The sequence below is a fragment of the Aplysia californica genome, unplaced genomic scaffold (assembly GCF_000002075.1).
Source record: "Aplysia californica isolate F4 #8 unplaced genomic scaffold, AplCal3.0 scaffold00145, whole genome shotgun sequence".
Lineage (NCBI taxonomy): Eukaryota > Metazoa > Mollusca > Gastropoda > Aplysiida > Aplysiidae > Aplysia > Aplysia californica.
Genome location: NW_004797415.1, coordinates 230938 through 249550, shown reverse-complemented (window position 1 = coordinate 249550; position 18613 = coordinate 230938). Strand labels below are relative to the sequence as shown.

General features: G+C 41.0%; 2 protein-coding genes across 2 annotated transcripts in view; one reads left to right on the top strand and one right to left on the bottom strand.

Moving 5' to 3' along the window:
* Window positions 1–9300, bottom strand: part of LOC101853456 (RNA-binding region-containing protein 3) — a 31671-nt gene extending 22371 nt beyond the window's left edge. Inside the window, exon 1 of the mRNA XM_005097033.3 lies at window positions 9206–9300. The gene's annotated coding sequence lies outside the window, so the exon portion shown is untranslated. The remainder of the gene's footprint in view (window positions 1–9205) is intronic.
* A 280-nt stretch (window positions 9301–9580) lies between these two features.
* The window catches only part of LOC101853232 (NADH dehydrogenase [ubiquinone] 1 beta subcomplex subunit 3), a 10634-nt gene continuing 1601 nt past the window's right edge, over window positions 9581–18613 (top strand). The window contains exon 1 of the mRNA XM_005097032.3: window positions 9581–9830. Within this exon, the coding sequence (XP_005097089.1) occupies window positions 9700–9830 (131 nt within the window). The 5' untranslated portion in view covers window positions 9581–9699. The remainder of the gene's footprint in view (window positions 9831–18613) is intronic.

Here is an 18613-nt window from a genome sequence, read left to right as displayed (position 1 = left end):
GTTTCAGTCCGTAGGGCCTAACATAAGTACGGCTAGACTGGCTAGTTGTACTTAATAATGATGGCAGAATTGTATAAAATCTCAATTTGCAATAGATCTACCTAAAGTATTTCAGATGAAACTAAAGGGTGCCTTACTGACTTGCATGCGTTTCAAACAGGAAAAATTACTAGATATAGATCTAATGAGACCTCTGTGTACTCAAAAGGTTTCGGTCAATAGGGCCTAACCACAGGCGGCTAAACATAGAACGAAGAACCTGCTTGATTGGCTGCTAATTTTAGTAATGTGATGTCATCACATCCTGGGATACCTATAGCATAGACAATTTTTAATAGGCCGTGGAGATATGACATGTTGGGTCAGAGGCTTGACGTATTATCCGTGTCAATGTGTTTCGCACGGTAAAATTTTACACTTGCGGCAAACTGCAGCCCGTCAGCCATGCTCTGCTTGGTTCTTTCCGGTATGTAAATAACATTTCGGAATTCCTGTAGTGACACAAACCGCTTGTTTCGTACGAATGTCAACAATTTAATTCAAAGAGACATTGACAGGTTTGAGCTTCCTCATTTTCCGGTTCACTGCATCTATTGAATTCAATCTTTGAACTTTTCCTGTATGGGTATAAAAGAGACTATTCAAGCGCCACATAACGCAGAAAACTGAGAATCAGCAGCATTCCAGGCTTAGAGGTGAGTGTTAAGCTGTGAATCAGTCTCTTCATTTTTTATTCTATTCCCAGTTCTAGTTTGTTTAGCTTTTTTGAGTCGTGCCATGCGGTTGGCTATATTTACAAACGTAGTCACGTGATCTAAGGGGTATCTCGGTCTGACGCCACACAAGATGGCTGCTCTACCTAAAAATAGTTTGCGTCGTTCTACGTTTATTGGCATGTGCCCTAACTTAAGTACAGCTAGACTGGCAGACTAGCCATAAGGCTAACCACTGCCACTTCGTTTGTTTTCGGGCGACGATTCGGGTGATCATCTCAACCCAACCCCATCTGCAATGGGCACCCGGTATTAGAGAGATTTCCATCAGGCCTAAAGAAGGTTCTGCCGGCTCTAAACTTAATGCCATGGCCATGCCGCTGGGAAAGGAAGGGGAGTAGGGGTGCAATTTGGGGGTAGATATTACCCCATTATGTGAGCCCTGAGCGATGCAGATGGTCAGAGTAGCGTGGGTGTGAATACTCACGACTACCTGTGAGAGTGCTCAAGTAGCGAGCAACTACAGAAACTTTCCAGGGTAGCCAGAAGCCAGAGGTGTGAAATTAGATTGACCAATGCCTGCCGCCCCGACCGTACAGCCAGCCGAGAAAAGAGTTCCTCGAATAGTTGTTACATGATGGCAGTGAGGGATAGCATCGGTGGACTGAGCTAGTTACACCGGTGGGTGGGGTTAAGGGTGGAAGCAAAGGAGATGTTCAAACGTTTCTGTTTTTAATAGGTCAAACAGTGATCCTATGAACGGCAAGCACTGGTGGTAATTGGATAATAAGACGGACGATGTCATTATCAGAGAGGATAGCACTCGAGAGGTGAAGCTTTGACCACTGCTTGCCAACCAGACGAGCGACCCTTGGCCTTGACCCCACCGACTTGGCCTTTGAACCCCCAATCCCCATCCTTTCCATCTCCCCTTAAATTCCCCTGCCTAAGACGAAGTTTTTTTCTGGCTCCCTTGCAATTCCATTTAACACAGGTTCGACTGTACTTGAAACTGAATGAAAATTAAATTATCGGCAATACCAATGCCAATAGGGCAGGGTATCAACCATCCTGCCGACAAAAGGGTACTCTTGTACAACTGCGGTCCCATTTCGGGATACTAGTTTTGACCCCACCAACGATTACTTTTGGTTCTAAAAGATTATTTTTGATGCGCATGCTGATATGGAGAGATAACCTATCAAACCTAATTGCAAAACACCAAATTATGTTCAAATTCAAGGGGGGAGGGGGGGGGCATGCCCCCTGAAACCCCCTATGACCATGTTTTTGTTAGGTCAGGGGGACAACCCCTGAAACCCCCCTTGTTTTGTTAAAAACAAGGGAAATTTTACTGCTCATTTTGTAGGCTAGATCAACTGATAAAATAAGTATCGATACTTAGAAACTTACTCTGTGCTAGAGATGTAGATCTAGATCTAGATATAATGCAATTTAGATATCTAGATCTAGAATCTAGATCCTTTCTAGTCTAGTGGCAGTGGTAGGCTAGTGGTGCTCTGATTGGCTGTGATAGGCTAGTGGTGAATATTGTGTTAGGCCTATGGTTCCAGTTTTGGCAGTTCGGTAACTTCTGAAAACAGTGCAGTAAATATATTAAGTAAGTATAATCTACCCCTCGCTGTAAGTGTAAGAAAGAAAGAGGCTAGCCGTCCTTAACGATGGCTAGACTGCTAGGTTAGCCGTACTTACGGCTAAACTGGTTGGCTAGCCGAATTTTTAGTTTGCAGTACCTAAAGTATTTGTATTTGAGACGAAACCAGGTGCCTTAATGACAGCGCTTGTATTTTAAACCTGAATAATTACTATTAAATGAGACCAGTTTTCTAATGTTAATAGAGTCTAAGATAAGTATGGCTATACTGGCAGGCTAGGCGCTAGACTTCTTGGCTAGACAGCTAGGCTAGCCGTACTTCAGGCCAAGGTCTACAGTGAAAACTAAAAGCTAGACGGGTAACTTCCCATCTACTTACTTGTTATAATCATACCCCACAGAGATTTTCTTCACATGTGATACATTTCATTTTTCGAAAAATGCTTTGGTTGCCATGGAAATGGGGAAAAACAGCCGCCATCTTGGATTTTTAAAGTATATTTCCATGGAACATTTCTCTTTCATTATCCACCCAGCAGTCATGAAAGTTGGCACACATACTATCATTAACATCATGCACATTTTGTCTGATTTTCAGTTAACTATGAATAGCTGTATTTTTAACGATTTTTTAAAACTTGTGTATGTATATTATGCAATTATAAGCTCTCTCCTAACATTAAAAAATCGTTTAAAAAATTTTTTTCACCATATATACATATGAATGGGACAAAATTTGTATTTGATGCTAGTAAACACATGGTGTAAATTTGAAGCATGTCACACAAACAACAAAGGAGATTTGTAACTTCAAATGCAGAAAAATTGGTTTTTGAGAAAAAAAGCTTTTATAATTATTGCAAAAGTGTACTTGCCTACTGTTGTCATGATGTTTCCAACTCGAAAAAACAATTTAAAATGAGCCAGCAGCATGGCTTGGACCACCCTCAAGTTCTTCCAACTCCCTCTCCCTTCTAGTTCATGCCATGTGCCTCAAAGACCTTCTCTTAGACAGTTTCTCCTCCTCATACCTTTGACTTCAAGCAATCCGAATTGCTGCCCGTTATGTCACCAAGCTGAATTGGTACTCTCTCTCTCTCTCTCTGGCCTTACAGCCCCATCACAATACTGCTACCTTTTGGGCCATGGTTGAACTCAGCAATAGCCATCAGCATAGAAAACTTTACTTTTTTGGAAGAGGTAAACTTTACCTTCGAGCAATAGCTTCATATGACGCTATGAAGACTTTCATTTGCATTTTGAGTGGCATGAATTTTGTGATGGAAAAATACAACACAGTAGGTCAAGGAAGATAGTAGCGTGAGGAGGAGAAGACGACCTTTGTATCGAGACCAAATTTTACATTGTAGCGTTTATTTTTACCAGCGTAACTAAGGCCTATCTTAGCCCTACTTTTAGCACAAACTGTGAGTTATGTGATTGCCTGCCTGTCTGTAGGTTGCATTTTCATGGACTTATAGACAGTTTTAGGCTCTAAAATGTATTTCCCAAGATGAGCAAGTGGATATAGAATAATAATATTGCATAAACAGAAAATCATAAAATTGAAGGAAATATTCAATACTCACTACCGACCTTGGCCTTAAGGATGGCAGACAATCAGGCCAGCCGTACTTATTATTTATGGCAGAATTGTAAATGAAAGTTTTAGTTTGCAACGCCTGAAGTATTTGTATTTCAGACGAAACCAAAAGGTGCCTCACTGACTTGCATGTATTTTTTTAAACCTGAATAATTACTAGATCTAGATCTAATGAGACCTGTGTACTCAACAGATTTGAGTCGATAGGGACAAACCTACATCTAAGTACGGCTAGACTGGCAGTCTAGCCGTACTAATTAAGTACGGCTAGACTCTCAGGCTAGCTGTACTTAAATTTAAATACGGCTAGCCACTTCGTAGAAATTATGATGGCCGAATTGTTGAACAAAAGAAATGAGTTGAAGTCTATGGTGGAGATTTATCAGCCAGATATAATTGCTGTAACGGGAGTAAAACCCAAATATGTAAGGTTTAAAATTCAAGAGTGAGTTATCTTTGAATGGCTATGACTATGAATTATTTCACAACCTGGAAGAAGAAGGTCGAGGACTAGTGTTGCATGTGAGAAAAGCACTGAAACCAGGGTTGTGTGATGACTTGGACAATGACTTTTGTGAAAAACCTAAATGTGTTCTTAAGGATGGTGCTTCATTACTCATTGGACTGATTTATCTAAGTCAACACAGCCCTACAGCTGAAGAGGGTGCACGGAAGCTGAACAAGCTCTTTGAACTGGTGTCACTGAGAAAAGAGACTCACAAAATCATAATGGGTGACTTTAATTTCAGACAAATTGATTGGGAAACTGAAACTTGCAACGCTGGTGAAAAACACATTGCTACTAAATTCCTCAAGGCTACAAAAGACGCATTCTTCATACAGCACCAAAAGACTCCCACAAGATATATAGAAAAGGTGAGACTCCTAACATTCTAGATCTAGTCTTTACAAATACTGAACAGCTGGTTACAGACATCAAAGTCGAAGCTGGTATAGGTAAAAGTGATCATCTTTGTCTGCTTATGACTCTGTCATTATCAGCAGGTACCGCACCCAAAGAAACTAGGAGAAACTTTAGAAAAACAGATGTTGAGAAACTGAGGGAGGACCTTGGAGCATATGACTGGGAGAGTGAGCTTGCTAACAAGAACGTTGAAGACACTTGGTCTGACATCAAGAGCAAAATTGAGGGTGCCATTGGGACTTCAACACCGCTGATGAATATTTCAGGGAGGAAAAATAAAAGATACATGGATAAAGACACATTAGAGGCTGTGAGGAAGAAACATCGTGCTTACAGAAAATGGCATAGGACGGGAAAGAGTCCGAAAGACAACGGATGAAATAGCATACAATAAGGCCAACAACAAGGCTAGGAGAGCATGTCGAAAGTCAAACAGGAATTATGAAAAGAAATTGGCTATTGAGGCAAAGAAGAACCCCAAGGTATTTTACAGTTACGCCAACTCAAAGATTAAGAGTAAGACCGGTATCGCAGACCTAAACAAGGACGATGGGACAAAGACAAAGTCAGATACAGAGAAAGCAGAACTGCTAAATAAATTCTTTCAGAGTATTTTTACGAACGAGGACACAGGACCACTCCCAGACTTTGAAGAGAATGACTACAACACAGAACTTCAAGACTTCAATATTGAAACGGTGACAGTAAAAGAACTTTAGGTTAGTCTTGATGTCAACAAGGCAATGGGACCATGGCATCCCTCCCAGAGTATTACCCCAGGCAGCTGACATACTTACACTACCTCTAAGAATTCTCTTTAGGAGGACACTACATGATGGAGTACTACCAGTGGAATGGAAAACGGCATTCGTGTCACCAATATTCAAGAAAGGTACAACAAGGCCGCAGTTAACAATTATCGACCTGAGAGCCTAACAAGTGTCATCTGCAAAGTTATGGAAAAGCTCGTAAGAGAGCACATCATGGACCATATTGTCAGCAACATGCTGATTTCTAAAGACCAACACGGATTCGTCACTGGACGTTCATGTATAACAAAATTATTGGAAACTTTAGATGACTGGACGAGTGTTATGGATGAAGCAGGGTCAGTGGATGTCATTTATATGGATTATCAGAAAGCCTTTGACTCCGTTCCCCATAGGCGACTTATACAGAAGTAAGCTCTCAGCATGTGGTGTTAAAGGGGTACTCAAGTGGGTTAGGGACTTCTTGACCAGCAGAAAACAACGGGTCGTTATAAATGGATCATGGTCGGAGGAAGCTGAAGTTACAAGTGGAATCCCGCAAGGATCAGTTCAAGGCCCCCTTTTGTTTGTAATTTACATCAACGATCTTCCCAGAGGACTTAAAGCCACGGTCAAAATGTTCGCTGATGACACAAAGCTCTACGTTAGAAGTGACAACGTGAATGGACCGCAAGATTTACAGGATGATTTGGATACCCTCCAAGAATGGTCTCAATGATGGTTACTTCATTTTCACCCGCAAAAGTGTTGTGTCCCAAAAGTTGGCAAAGACAATAATAACAAATACTTTATGGACCAAGCAGTGGATGGTAGCACCTCAAGACACAAACTGAATGTAACAAAGAGAGAGAAGAAAGACTTGGGAGTTGTGGTTGATAATAAACTAACCTTCAAGGAGCACATAGCCCAGATGACATCAAAAGCGAACCGTATTGTTGGACTTATTAGGCGATCATTTGACTATCTTTCAGAGGATATATGTTTGTTTTGCTCTACAAGAGTTTAGTGAGGCCTTTATTAGAGTACACTGTGTTTGGCAACCCTTTGAAAAAGGACTATATGTAGGGTAATCGAACAAGTTCAAAGGCGGGCTACCAAAATCCTGAGTCACCTCAAAGAAAAGCCTTATTCTGAAAGACTGAAAAAACTAAAGCTTCCATCCCTGGAACATAGTAGGTTACGTGGTGATATGATAGAAACGTAAGTATATCAAAGGCTACTACATCACTGAAAGACCAGCGTTTACAAAGGCAACAACCACACAACTCCGGGGCAACTCAGAGAAGCTCCAGAAGCAAAGAAGCAGATTGTGTATGAGGGCAAACTTTCTTGAGAATAGGGTTAAAGTTAATACTATTCGGAACAATCTTGCCGAATCAGTACTGTCAGTGGTGTCAGCTCCAAACGTGGACACATTTAAGAGGTCAGACGTCTGGACGAATACTGGAAAGATCTCCCAACTATTTACAACCCCACCTGCCAAAACTGATTTGTCTAGCCTGCACGCAATGCATTATTGTCGTTCATTACCAGATAGTTGAACAGGCTCTACATAGAGCCTCAAACAACTAAATCGTCAATGTCAATGAATGGAGAGCGTGTCTGCATTTGAAATCTTACATTATTTTATGAGCATGGGATCTAATCCCGACCTCGCAATGTTGTTTTTTTGTGTTTTTTTCACGCCTCCCTTCTTCTTCGGTAAATTTTTACTTTCACTCCCGCTGTGTGCACTGTTTCAGGGGTTAAACTGCAGTACTGTTTGCTGCAGATCACACATGAAGCCACTAAAACTGTCGCAAATAAATTATTTTCAAGACAATTTCAAATCTAACTGTAAAATATCAAATTATGGGTAAAATAAAAACAGGGGAGCATGCCCCCCTGTAACCCCCCAGATTTTCTTTTACCCCACTGGGGCAGGCCCCTTTGGAACCCCCCGATTGGTCCAAAGCATGTTTATCTCGGTTAAAAACAATCAAATATTTCAAAACGAAGTGTATACAGACCCGGTAACCGGGAACAAAGTCACAAAGTATGGCCACCTCTATTCTCACCCGGAGTGAGAATAGTGCAGGCGAGTCTTGTGGCTATTCTCACCCGGTGCGCGTTCACCAAATTTTGCGTTCACCCTAAACCACAGAATTCTACACTGTGATAACAGAAAAATTGTAGAATTCTGTGCCGTGAACAAACGTTCCATTACAATTGTAGCCTACTAAAAGCGTACAATTTTGTCTGTGGGCAGTGGAGAGAGAGAGAGAAAGAGAGAGAAAGAGAGAGAGGAGTAGCGCGAGAATTTCCGGGCAAAACAAAATGGCGACCCGCGTAGTTCGGCTCGAATCGAAAAGTTAAATAGCCGTAGCATCTTTGTAGACAACCAAATTTATTTACTTTTGTGTTTTAACATCATTTTTTCACTTTGTTTTGGTCAATTTGATCGTCCACACCGATAGACAGTATTCAGAAAGAGACAGAGAGAGAGAGAAGAGGGGAGGAGTTGATCTTGCGAGAACTTCCGGGCGGGTGAGAATAGCCACTTTCACAAAGTATACAGACCCGGTAGGGGAACTCTTTTGTGATTTCGGAAAGTTTCAGTGCCCAAACCCGGTAGTGTGTGTGTGTGTGTGTGTGTGTGTGTGTGTGTGTGTGTGTGTGTGTGTGTGTGTGTGTGAGTTAGAGAGAGAGAGAGAGAGAAGAGAGAGAGAGAGAGAGAGAGAGAGAGGGGGGAGAGAGAGAGAGCAGGGGGAAGTGCTAGCAAAATGTATGACATGCCCGGCCAGTTGGCAGGAGGGAACGAGAGAAAGACAGAGTGGGAAATAGGTGGGGAGAAAGAAATACAGAGACAAACAAAGATAAAGAGAATGTGAGCGATACACAGAGAGAGAGAGGAGAGAGAGAGAGAGAGAGAGAGAGAGAGAGAGAGAGAGAGAAATAGAGAGGGTGACTGCTTTTGATTGAAATTATGACATGTTGTTCTTTTCTTCAAATTTTGATTCCTCCAACTCATAAACGATCGTTCATCGAAAAGACATCCGCAATCTTCATTTAGATTTAGATCTAGAATCTAGATATATCTAGATCTAGGCTAGCCCCGAAACTAGATCAATGATTTATATAAATATCTGTCTGTCTAGATCTAGACCTAGGCCATAGATCTAGAAGAACCTAGATATCTAGTCCTACCCTGAGCCAAGAGGCTTTAGAGGGTGCTGAAACTTTCCGAAATCACAAAAGAGTTCTCCTACCGGGTCTGTATACTTTGTGACTTTATTCCCGGTTACCGGGTCTGTATACACTCCCATTTCAAAAACTATTATTTGCAACGGAAATGAAGTTGATATTCGTGTTCAGCGCATCAATATTTAAATCTAGATCTAGAGTAGAAAATAGACAACTGGTAGCTGAGTGTGAGACGGGAGGGAAAGTAAAAAAATACCTCTTCTTCTCCTCCCGACGGGCTGCAGAGAGAGATAGCTGCAAGTCTACAGTCTACAGTACTGTACATGCGAGTGTAAAAGAATTCTAATTCTAAAGAGACAAAGAAAGCTACAACTAGGCTATACACAGAAGGCTTACTTTACGGTAACAATTTCAGATGCCTTGCTGACAGCTTCAGGGTCCTGGTTCAGATTTGTTTATCATTTGTTATCGTTTCATTAAAAACGCATGGTGCAGATTTTGTACCTTTCTGTGAGGAAGATCCGGCCAGAAAGTAAAAATGTTTAGAAATTATTTCGTAATATCATAGTCTCGATGCTTCAATATTTATTTAAATCTAAACTGTTATTTATTGTCGCAAATTTAGCTGTCTGTCAACTATTATATTATCTAATTATTTAAAATCCCAGGTTTTTAGTATTCAACGGTCAGTTCGTCCAGGAAAAAAACTTTTTTCAGATCTAAAAATCCAATACTAGTTTTTAGATCTAATAGAGTAAGCACAAAGTACTCGGTAATATCAGAATTACAGCGAGAAATCGCTACTTCCAACCAAGGTCGTCAACAAACTGCTGTCGCCGGCGAATAAAACCTTCGGTTTCCTTCTGTTTTTTCTCGTACCGAACAGAAATATGGGTGGAGGCGGTGGCGGTGCCCCTCATGAAATTCCAGACTGGAGAATATATAAGGCTGAAGGAATCCCAGAACTGGATCGCCTTCAGAAGAGGCTTGGTGCGCTTGGTCTGAAAGATCCCTGGATCAGGTAAGATTGTTGTTGTGAAACAAAAACTCATCAGACCTGCCACTTTTGATTTTTGGTTTATCAGGTCAGGTTTTGGTCCAAACAACGGAAGGACTTCCGTAACGAGCGACCACCCCATCAAACACAATAAAGAAGAGGCCTTACCCTAACCCAAACCCTAACCCTACCCCTCCTAGATTCCTAAATCTGGCCACCTCTATTCTCACCCGGGGTGAGAAGTGCAGGCGAGTCTTTTGGCTATTCTCACCCGATGCGCGTTCACCGTTATAGCCTAGATCTAGGCCAACAAATTTTGCGTTCACCCTAAACCACAAAATTCTACACTGTGATAACAGAAAAATTGTAGAATTCTGTGCCGTGAACAAACGTTCCATTACAACTCAACTGTAGCCTACTAAATAAAAGTGTACAATTTTGTCTGTGGGCAGTGGAAAGAGAGAGAGAGAGAGGAGTAGCGCAAGAACTTCCGGTCAAAACAAAATGGCGACCCGCGTAGTTCGGCTCGATTCGAAAAGTTAAATAGCCGTGGCATCTTTGTAGACAACCAAATTAATTTACTTTTGTGTGTTAACATCATTTTTTCACTTTGTTTTGGTCAATTTGATCGTCCACACCGATAGACAGTATTCAGAAAGAGACAAAGAGAGAGAGGGGAGGAGTAGATCTTGCGAGAACTTCCGGGCAAAACAAAATGGCGACCCGCGTAGTTCGGCTCGATTCGAACAGTGAAATAGCCATAGCATCTTTGAAGACGATCAAATTATCTTACTTTTGTGGTATAACGTAATTTTTTCTTGGCTTTTATCAATTTGTTCATCCACACCGATAGACAGAACTTAAATGCAGCTAGACTCGCAGTCTAGCCGTACTTATTCTTAATATGATGGCTAGACTGACCATTTACAAAAAATAGGCCTACTTGAATTGTAAATATATACATTTTTAGTGTACAGTACCTAAAGTATTTGTATTTGAGACAAAACCAGGTGCCTTAATGACAGTGCATGTATTTTAAACCTCCTGTTTTCTAATGTTAATAGGGCCTAAGATAAGTACGGCTAGACTGTCAGGCTAGCCGTACTTAATATTTATGGCTGAATTGTAAATGAAATTCTTAGTTTGCAATGCCTAAAGTATTTGTATTTCAGACAAAATCAAAGGTGCCTTACTGACTTGCATGTATTTGAACCTGAATAATTACTAGATCTAGATCTAATGAGACCTGTGTACCTAACAGGCTTGAGTCGATAGGGCCAAACCTAGATCTAAGTAGCTAGACTGGCAGTCCAGCCGTACTTAAAGTACTTAAGTACGGCTAGTCACTTCGATTCCAAAATGAGGAAAAGCAGGTCTTGTTTCGCACCGGGTGAGAATAGCCTACGCTGGCAAGTCTCACCCGGGGTGAGAGGTAGATCGTTTTTCTATTCTCACCCCGGATGAGAATAGCCACTTCCCCTAGATCTACCCAACCCCTACTCCTAGTGAGGCCTAGCCCTCAATTCTGCTCTGTCTCATAGTGGTCGCTCGTTACGGAAGTCCTCCACTAACAACGATTACCAGAGATCCTGATTCTAGATAAGAAGGACATCTATAATGAGCGACCACCCAAACAAACACAATAAAGACCTCGGTACTAGATCTAGATCTAGATTCTAAATTAGATCTACTTAAAACTCTTGTCCTGCGTCTGTGCTGAGATGTGAATCTTATCAGCAACCGATTACGTCGCACATTCCGGGCTGGCCGCCGTGGTCACTCAATGTGTACTGTTGGTGTACTGTGTGCGTGCCTAGAAACATGTTTTTTCGCCTTGAAAAGTGTGTTGATCGATGATGAAAATTTAATTATAACGCTCAAGTCTTTCATAGCTTTCTATTTATAAAGTGTTGCAAACACACAAAAAACCTCCTCTCATAAGCACAAGACATTACGAGTAGCTACACCCATTCAAATAATAACTTTTCTAGATGCTCTTGTTGTTATGAACCTTGGGTTCGAAATGGGATTATATAAAGGCCGGCACTATTTCTCCGAACGTTCAGGAAAATAAATCTGGGCACTATTTCTCCAAACACTCTGAAATCACACCGTTTCCCGCAAATTTCGGATATCATATAGAGTATAGGCCTATCAAAGATTGTTTGTATACAATATGGTTCAATCGGTCCAAAAAAATGTCTGCAGTAAATATTTATATAAAGAAATGCTACAGTTCCAAACAGTTTTTCGCTACAGATATGACGTGTTGCTTATGAAGGGTGCTGCTCTTAAACTTAATGTGTTGTGTTCACTCGTGTGCTGTCTAGATCTAGATCTACGGAGGGTTATTGATAACGACACATAGAACTAGCTTCTGCGTTTGTCGCGGCCTCGACCAATCAATCGTGGCTCGATTCTTTGGCATTTTTTGGTCGGGGAATAAAAGTCAAATTTAAAAAAAGAAAGAAACCGAACCTCTTTACTTTTGAAAGAAAGTTCACTTAGCTTCACTTAGTCTCTTTCTCACTTGTTGTCACCACGTTGATTTATTGAATAAGTTACAGTTACTTTTATTTTTCCCTCTTTGACTCATTGTGGTGTTTTATTTTGTTAGTGTGTAATTTTTTTTCTTGTTATTGTTCTGATGTGTTGTTTTTCTATCAATTTTTTTTGTTGGGGAAAAAAGGGGGGGGGTGTTGCATAGTGTAACGTCATTTAATTTGATGTTCCTACCTTCATTAGATTCTAAATATATATACATGTATATATATATATTATAGATTTAAATGTGTTATGTTAGAGCGTACGTTCCACCAAAACCGATTACATGGGCTGACACTGGCAGGCCCCTTAATGTGTGTGATTCCATAATTTACATGTAATATCCTGTACTCTAAAAAAAAATTTACACACATTTATGGTTAAAACAGCCAATCTTCTTCGGACAGGTGGACACACGCCCTTATTTGTTAATTTTTGTGGTTGTTTATGGGCTGTTCTAATTTTGATTTTATCCTGTTGTGAAACCTCTCTTTTTCACGTTTTTACACTCATCTAAAAATCTCTAGACTAGCTCTTGAAAATTGAAATAGATATATAGACCCCAAAATTTGCTCCTGTGTGTGTGTGTGTGTGTGTGTGCATGTGTGTGTGTGTATGCATGTGCGTGTGTGAGTGTGAGTGTGTCTGTGTGTGGTAGTAAGTGTGTAAGTGGAGAGTGAGGAGTGTGTGTGTGTGTTTGTTTTTCGGGCTTTATTTCAACCTTTATTCAGTAACATGACAGTTCAAAGTATACAAAAATAGAAACACAGGATCCAATAACTCCAGGGCTCATGAGTCGTTCCTCTCTTTCAGTTTCACTCATCCATTCAATTCCCATGTTCTCTCCCGCGGCTCATCCCTGTCCGCAAGACACTTTCACACCCCACTCCCTCCCTCCAGGCACATACAAAGAAAATCTCACTCATTCCCTTGCACCCTGCGAACCATGGACAATAATATAGGCAAAACACTGCCTTAGCCACATTCCTTTCGTTCGTGAGCTGGGACCAGACCGGGGGGGTCGGTGTCGTCGTCTTGTAGTTGCTGTTGCCTGTGGATACACTCGTACATTCTTCCTTTCACCCGCTCTTTCACTCACACTGTCTCTCCATCCACAGCTCAGCTCGTCATATGTTCAAAAGTTGCCCACTGATCACGTTTAGTTAGTGTGTGTATAAGTTTGTGTGTGTACATGTGCATGATGGTGGTGGGTGTGCGGTGGGTGTTACTGAAGGGTGTATGTAGGCGGGCTTGCCATGCGGTGTTCCTTCCCAGACCAGAGGGGCAGAATGAAAGTTGGCGCCGAACTCTCGCAATAAATAGGAAAAAAATCACGAGACCGGAAGCCGGAAACCGTTCGGAGAAATAAAGATCGGCACTATTTCTCCGAACATTCGGAGAAATAGTCACTTCGTTATATAAAAGGTCAATTTCCGAATGTTTTTCACTCAAATTGCTCTTTGTGCCTGCACAATGGTATTCAAAATTATCAAACAAGTTATTTTTTATCAAGTAAATTCTAATATCTTTTCATACAAAATCAAGCTCATTTGAAAGATTTTGTTTAGAAAAATGGAAGTCTTGTTTCCTGACTACCCTTTCAAGCTCCTGATGTCTAAGTGGGTCAATTTGTTTGATATAATTTCATCAAATTGGACAAACATCTAGAGCTACCAACTTGGCGTGTTTTGAATGGGACGTATGCCTGGGTTACAATCCAATGCAGGCGGTTCTAGAAGAAGGCCACAAACGCACAGACTGGTGCACACACCCTTGAGCTGCATGAATGTGGATCCGACGCAGGACTCCAATTGAACAGGAGATGATGCTCGGCGTGTGTGCGCTGAGCCAGGGGCCAGATTGACACGGGACCAAAACGCAGGCGAGGTGCAAAAATAGGCTTATCAGGCGATATAAACCCAGCCCCGGCAGGACGAGGATTAAAGATCCCATGTTGTGATACAATGATGCTCTCATCATGACCTCCCCTTTTTCGCAAAATCCAAATATGTACGCCAAAATATTAATTATAAAAATATAACTACGAAATGGTTAGTAAATCTTACTGCAGAAATGATTGCTCCACCCAAAAACACATAAATTTTGGTTAGCCAAGTTTCTAACACTCCAATTAATTACTGAGATATCGTTGATTTTCTTATACAGCAGCTGCTGTTAAGTTTCAAAACGATTACTTTACGATGCGCATTCCAATTTTTTGACGTGTGGTGAGCGAAATAAATGATCAAATCTAGATCTATTTGTTAGGCGCTTTGTATCGATTTGCAGGATCGGTTGATCGTGCAACGCCACATTTTGTGGATCCAGGGAATGCGCAACAATCCATCAATTGTTGCGCGTTCTGTAGATCCACAAAATGCGTTATTTAGTCTTACAAAATGTGACAATAACTTCCACTTAATGCAATGTCAACAATAGAGATATATGGACGTTCATCTGATGTTAACACCTTTAATTTCATAGCAGAAAAACGAAACACTCGACACTCGAGTAAGATCTAAGATCTGTTGCGCATTCAACGGATCCACAAAAAGCGCTGCGTGATCCACCGATCTAATACAGAATGTGCAACAATCAATGGATTGTTGCACATTCTTCTATGGTTTCACAAAATGCATTGCACGGTCCACCAATCTAGCAAATCAGCAGAACGCGCCAAACGTATGCAAAACATCAAATTATGGTTAAAAAGAGGGGCATGCCCCTGAAACCCCCCGTATTTTGATAAGGCCAAATTAAAGGAAATTGAATGAGGAATACGTTCAGACATACAAGGATTGATTTTTAACCCTAGTGTGCATGCAACTGTTAGAATGGGTGATGGTGATGATGATGAGAATAATAAATTTTGAAGGGGAAAAAAATACACTCACCAAACATGTGAAAGCAAATCAGCTTTGCTATCTAATCAAACACAGCCAGGAGCATAAAATCCCCACATTTTCAAATGCACTACTTTTTATTTGAAATTATAAAATTTTTGTTTTATTAAATTATATTTCTACTTAAAGGCCAGTTACATCGTTTGGTTGATGCAAGAATGACTTCCCTCATTTATCGCCAAACTGACTCTTTGACAAAGTGAAACTTGATGTTTTCATTTCCTAAATCATTTGCAAGTTTTCTGGTAGCAATAAGAAGTCCTGGCCTTATAAATGACACATCATGTCAAAAGCAAACAACACTAAGGCATCCTATCATTGCCGATATATCGGCGATACATCCGCAATGTTTGCAGACTTGCGCCAATATATCAGCTGTACGTCCGGGAAGGGTTAAGTCCAAGTTTTGATCATTTTTTATTTTTACACCCTCTCAAAGCTGTATCATAGAGGCACCATTCAATATTACCAAAGTGCTGTTTATTGCTATGGTCAAGACTTACAATTTTCTTTCTTTTCATGATTTTTGACAGAAATAGCACAACAAAAACTAGAGGGGGGGGGGGGGGGGGTTGTGGGGTTTTTTTACATAAAAAGTACCTAAATGGACAAGTGCATTGCCGACGATTTACAGTCAAATCTCGTTATACCGCCTACCTCGGGACGGGCATGAAGTTGGCAGTACAACGGGGCTGACGGTAGGAGTTTTACATGCCCTCTGTTAAATATAGTTGAACTCGGATTCAACTAAATGAGTGGATTCCCCGATTTTTTTATTCATAAGGATCAATAAAAAGTAACTCAGGTTCAACGAAAGCGTAAATGAGCAAGCTCGGATTCAATTAAGTCGCCTGCAGGGTGAACTGCTCTCTGCGACCAATCAGTGGCCTCCTTTCATACCACACAGGCTACTGATCAATATTACAATGATAAGCTAAATTTGACAAAGGTGCATGTAATGAATTGCGCCCTGGACTGTGGATTCAAACGTTGCCATATGTTAGGCTGTACGCAGCAACATAACTTGTTTGGCAAACAATACGTTATAAATGATTGCTGACACAGGCGTGTATTTGAACTAATCACCCCCTATTGCAGTTTTTGCTTGGTAGAGCAGTGTATTTTCCTGGAATTTTTCAGCAATTCTTTGGTATCGCTTTTACTTTTTACTTTTTTCTTCCGCTTGTACCCTGGGGTGTCGCGGGGAGACATGGGCGTCTGTCTGCAGCAAGTTGTGTGGCCTGTAGGAGGGACATCCCGTGAGCTCTAAGGGTGTCTGCCACAGATTCACTCCATCATCGCCTTGGTCTTCCTCTGGCTCTCCATCCAGAATATTTAGTGTTGTATGCTCTCAGAGATGGATGGTTTGAGGGCATCTGCGTGAGGTGTCCGAACCACTTGACCTTTTGTTTTTCAATGTGTGGTTGGACTGGTGTTGCTCCCACGGTGTCCCAAATGACTTCATTTTTAATTTTGTCTCTTCTTGTTTTGTTGACCGCTCTTCTTAAGCATTTCATCTCGCATGTGACCAGTTTCCTCTCTAGGGCTTTTGTTAGGGACCATGTCTGGCACTGATATGTGATCGTTGGAAGGAAAATGGCGTTGATGAGCTTCGCCTTGGTGCTCATGGGGATATTGGGATGTTTCAGGAGAGGGCCGAGTTGGTAGCTGACTGCGTTGGCTCTCTGGCATCTAGTCTGTATTTCTCAATCTAATTTTCCATTTCCTGTGAAAACGCTGCCCAAGTATTTGAATTCTCTGCTTCGTTTTAGTTGGGATCCATTGATGTTGATTTCCACTTTGCCTGGTCTCCTGCTAATTGTCATGACTTCGGTCTTGCTAATACTGATCTTCATGTCATATTTTTCGCAGCTCGCATATGTTCATATGCTCCTGTAGCTGGGTCTTCTTGTTAATCATTGCCAGGTCGTCTGCAAACATGAGTTCGTTGAGTGCTTCTGAGTCTGGATTGGCCTCTTTTGTTATCTGGTCCATGTAGATCACGAAGAGCAGAGGGGAGAGATTGCAGCCCTGTCTGACTCCGGATGTTACTGGAAACCAGTCCCATGTTCCACTGGTAGTTCGGACAGCGCTTCTGCTGTTGGCATAGATAGCCCTGATGTTGTCTAGCAGTTGTCCCTTAATGTCGTACTTCTCTAAGATCTTCCATAGCTTGTTTCTATTTACTCTATCAAAGACTTTTTCTTGATCCACAAATACGAGATCAAAGAAACGAAAATGCCTCTCATTTGAAACAAATCTACTTTTGATTGAGAAAGTCGAATGCATTATACACTAGCCTACTTGTTCGGTGCCTGGAATTATCAACACAAAAGCCTCATATGCCAAAATGAAAACTCGAATTCAACAAAATTTAAGGCCAGGCCTTCGTTGAATCCGAGTTCCACTGTACATGTTGCACCGACTGCCCTATGTCAAAGGAACTGTTTACCAATCTCTAGATGAAATCATGCGTTTACTCCCTTCAATCTGTCACTTACTTACAATAGAGTTGAGTGAAAATCCTCACTAAATATAAGCCCCATGGGCATTTACCAGCTTGTAAGTTATTTTGGGCTGATATCTTTATTTCTGTGTTTTTACATATTGATCAGGGCTTTAATATATAGATCTAGCATTTTTATAATCAGCGCATCTAGTCAAGCAGGGAGCGAAATTTGATGCTGAATTACAAAAATATGGGTTTTGTAAATTGTACTCTTCTACATTACACATTGTATTATGGTCACTTGCGACACACTACATGATCACTGTTGATCTATCCACATATCGCCTGAAACTTTGACTGCAACACATCACTATAGTGGGGTGGGGGGTGTTGTTTTTTAAAAAATAAAGTACCAGCATAAAAAATTCAGTTTCCTCTTCTCTTTAACTTTAAGCTTTGTAGTGTTGGAAAGTTAACAAGTCAGTGAGTAAAATAGTAGTGTGCAGTTGAACTTGCCTTGACAGCCACATATCCAAGACAACCTCCTATACAAACAACCACTTCCCACCGTATGTTTTTAAAAAATTTATAATATAATAATGGCATTACCCAGAGCGACGACCTGTCCAGCACAACTATGACTGCTATATTATTGTCATCCAACATCCCCAAAAAGCTGTCCAAGACGATGATGCAAATCTGGTATTGCCCAACACATTGCCATCAATTATTTTTGTATCGGCCCCTAATGCGGTGGGTGAGCTGTCGTAATCTTTTCACATACTGTAATTATTGTTAACCATGAACCGCTTGCTGATCAGCACGTTGTGTAGACACGTTTATTATTATCAGTCCATTTTTCTATTTGGTCATGGGTGGCTGTCTTGGATAATTTTAATGGTATGTCATTG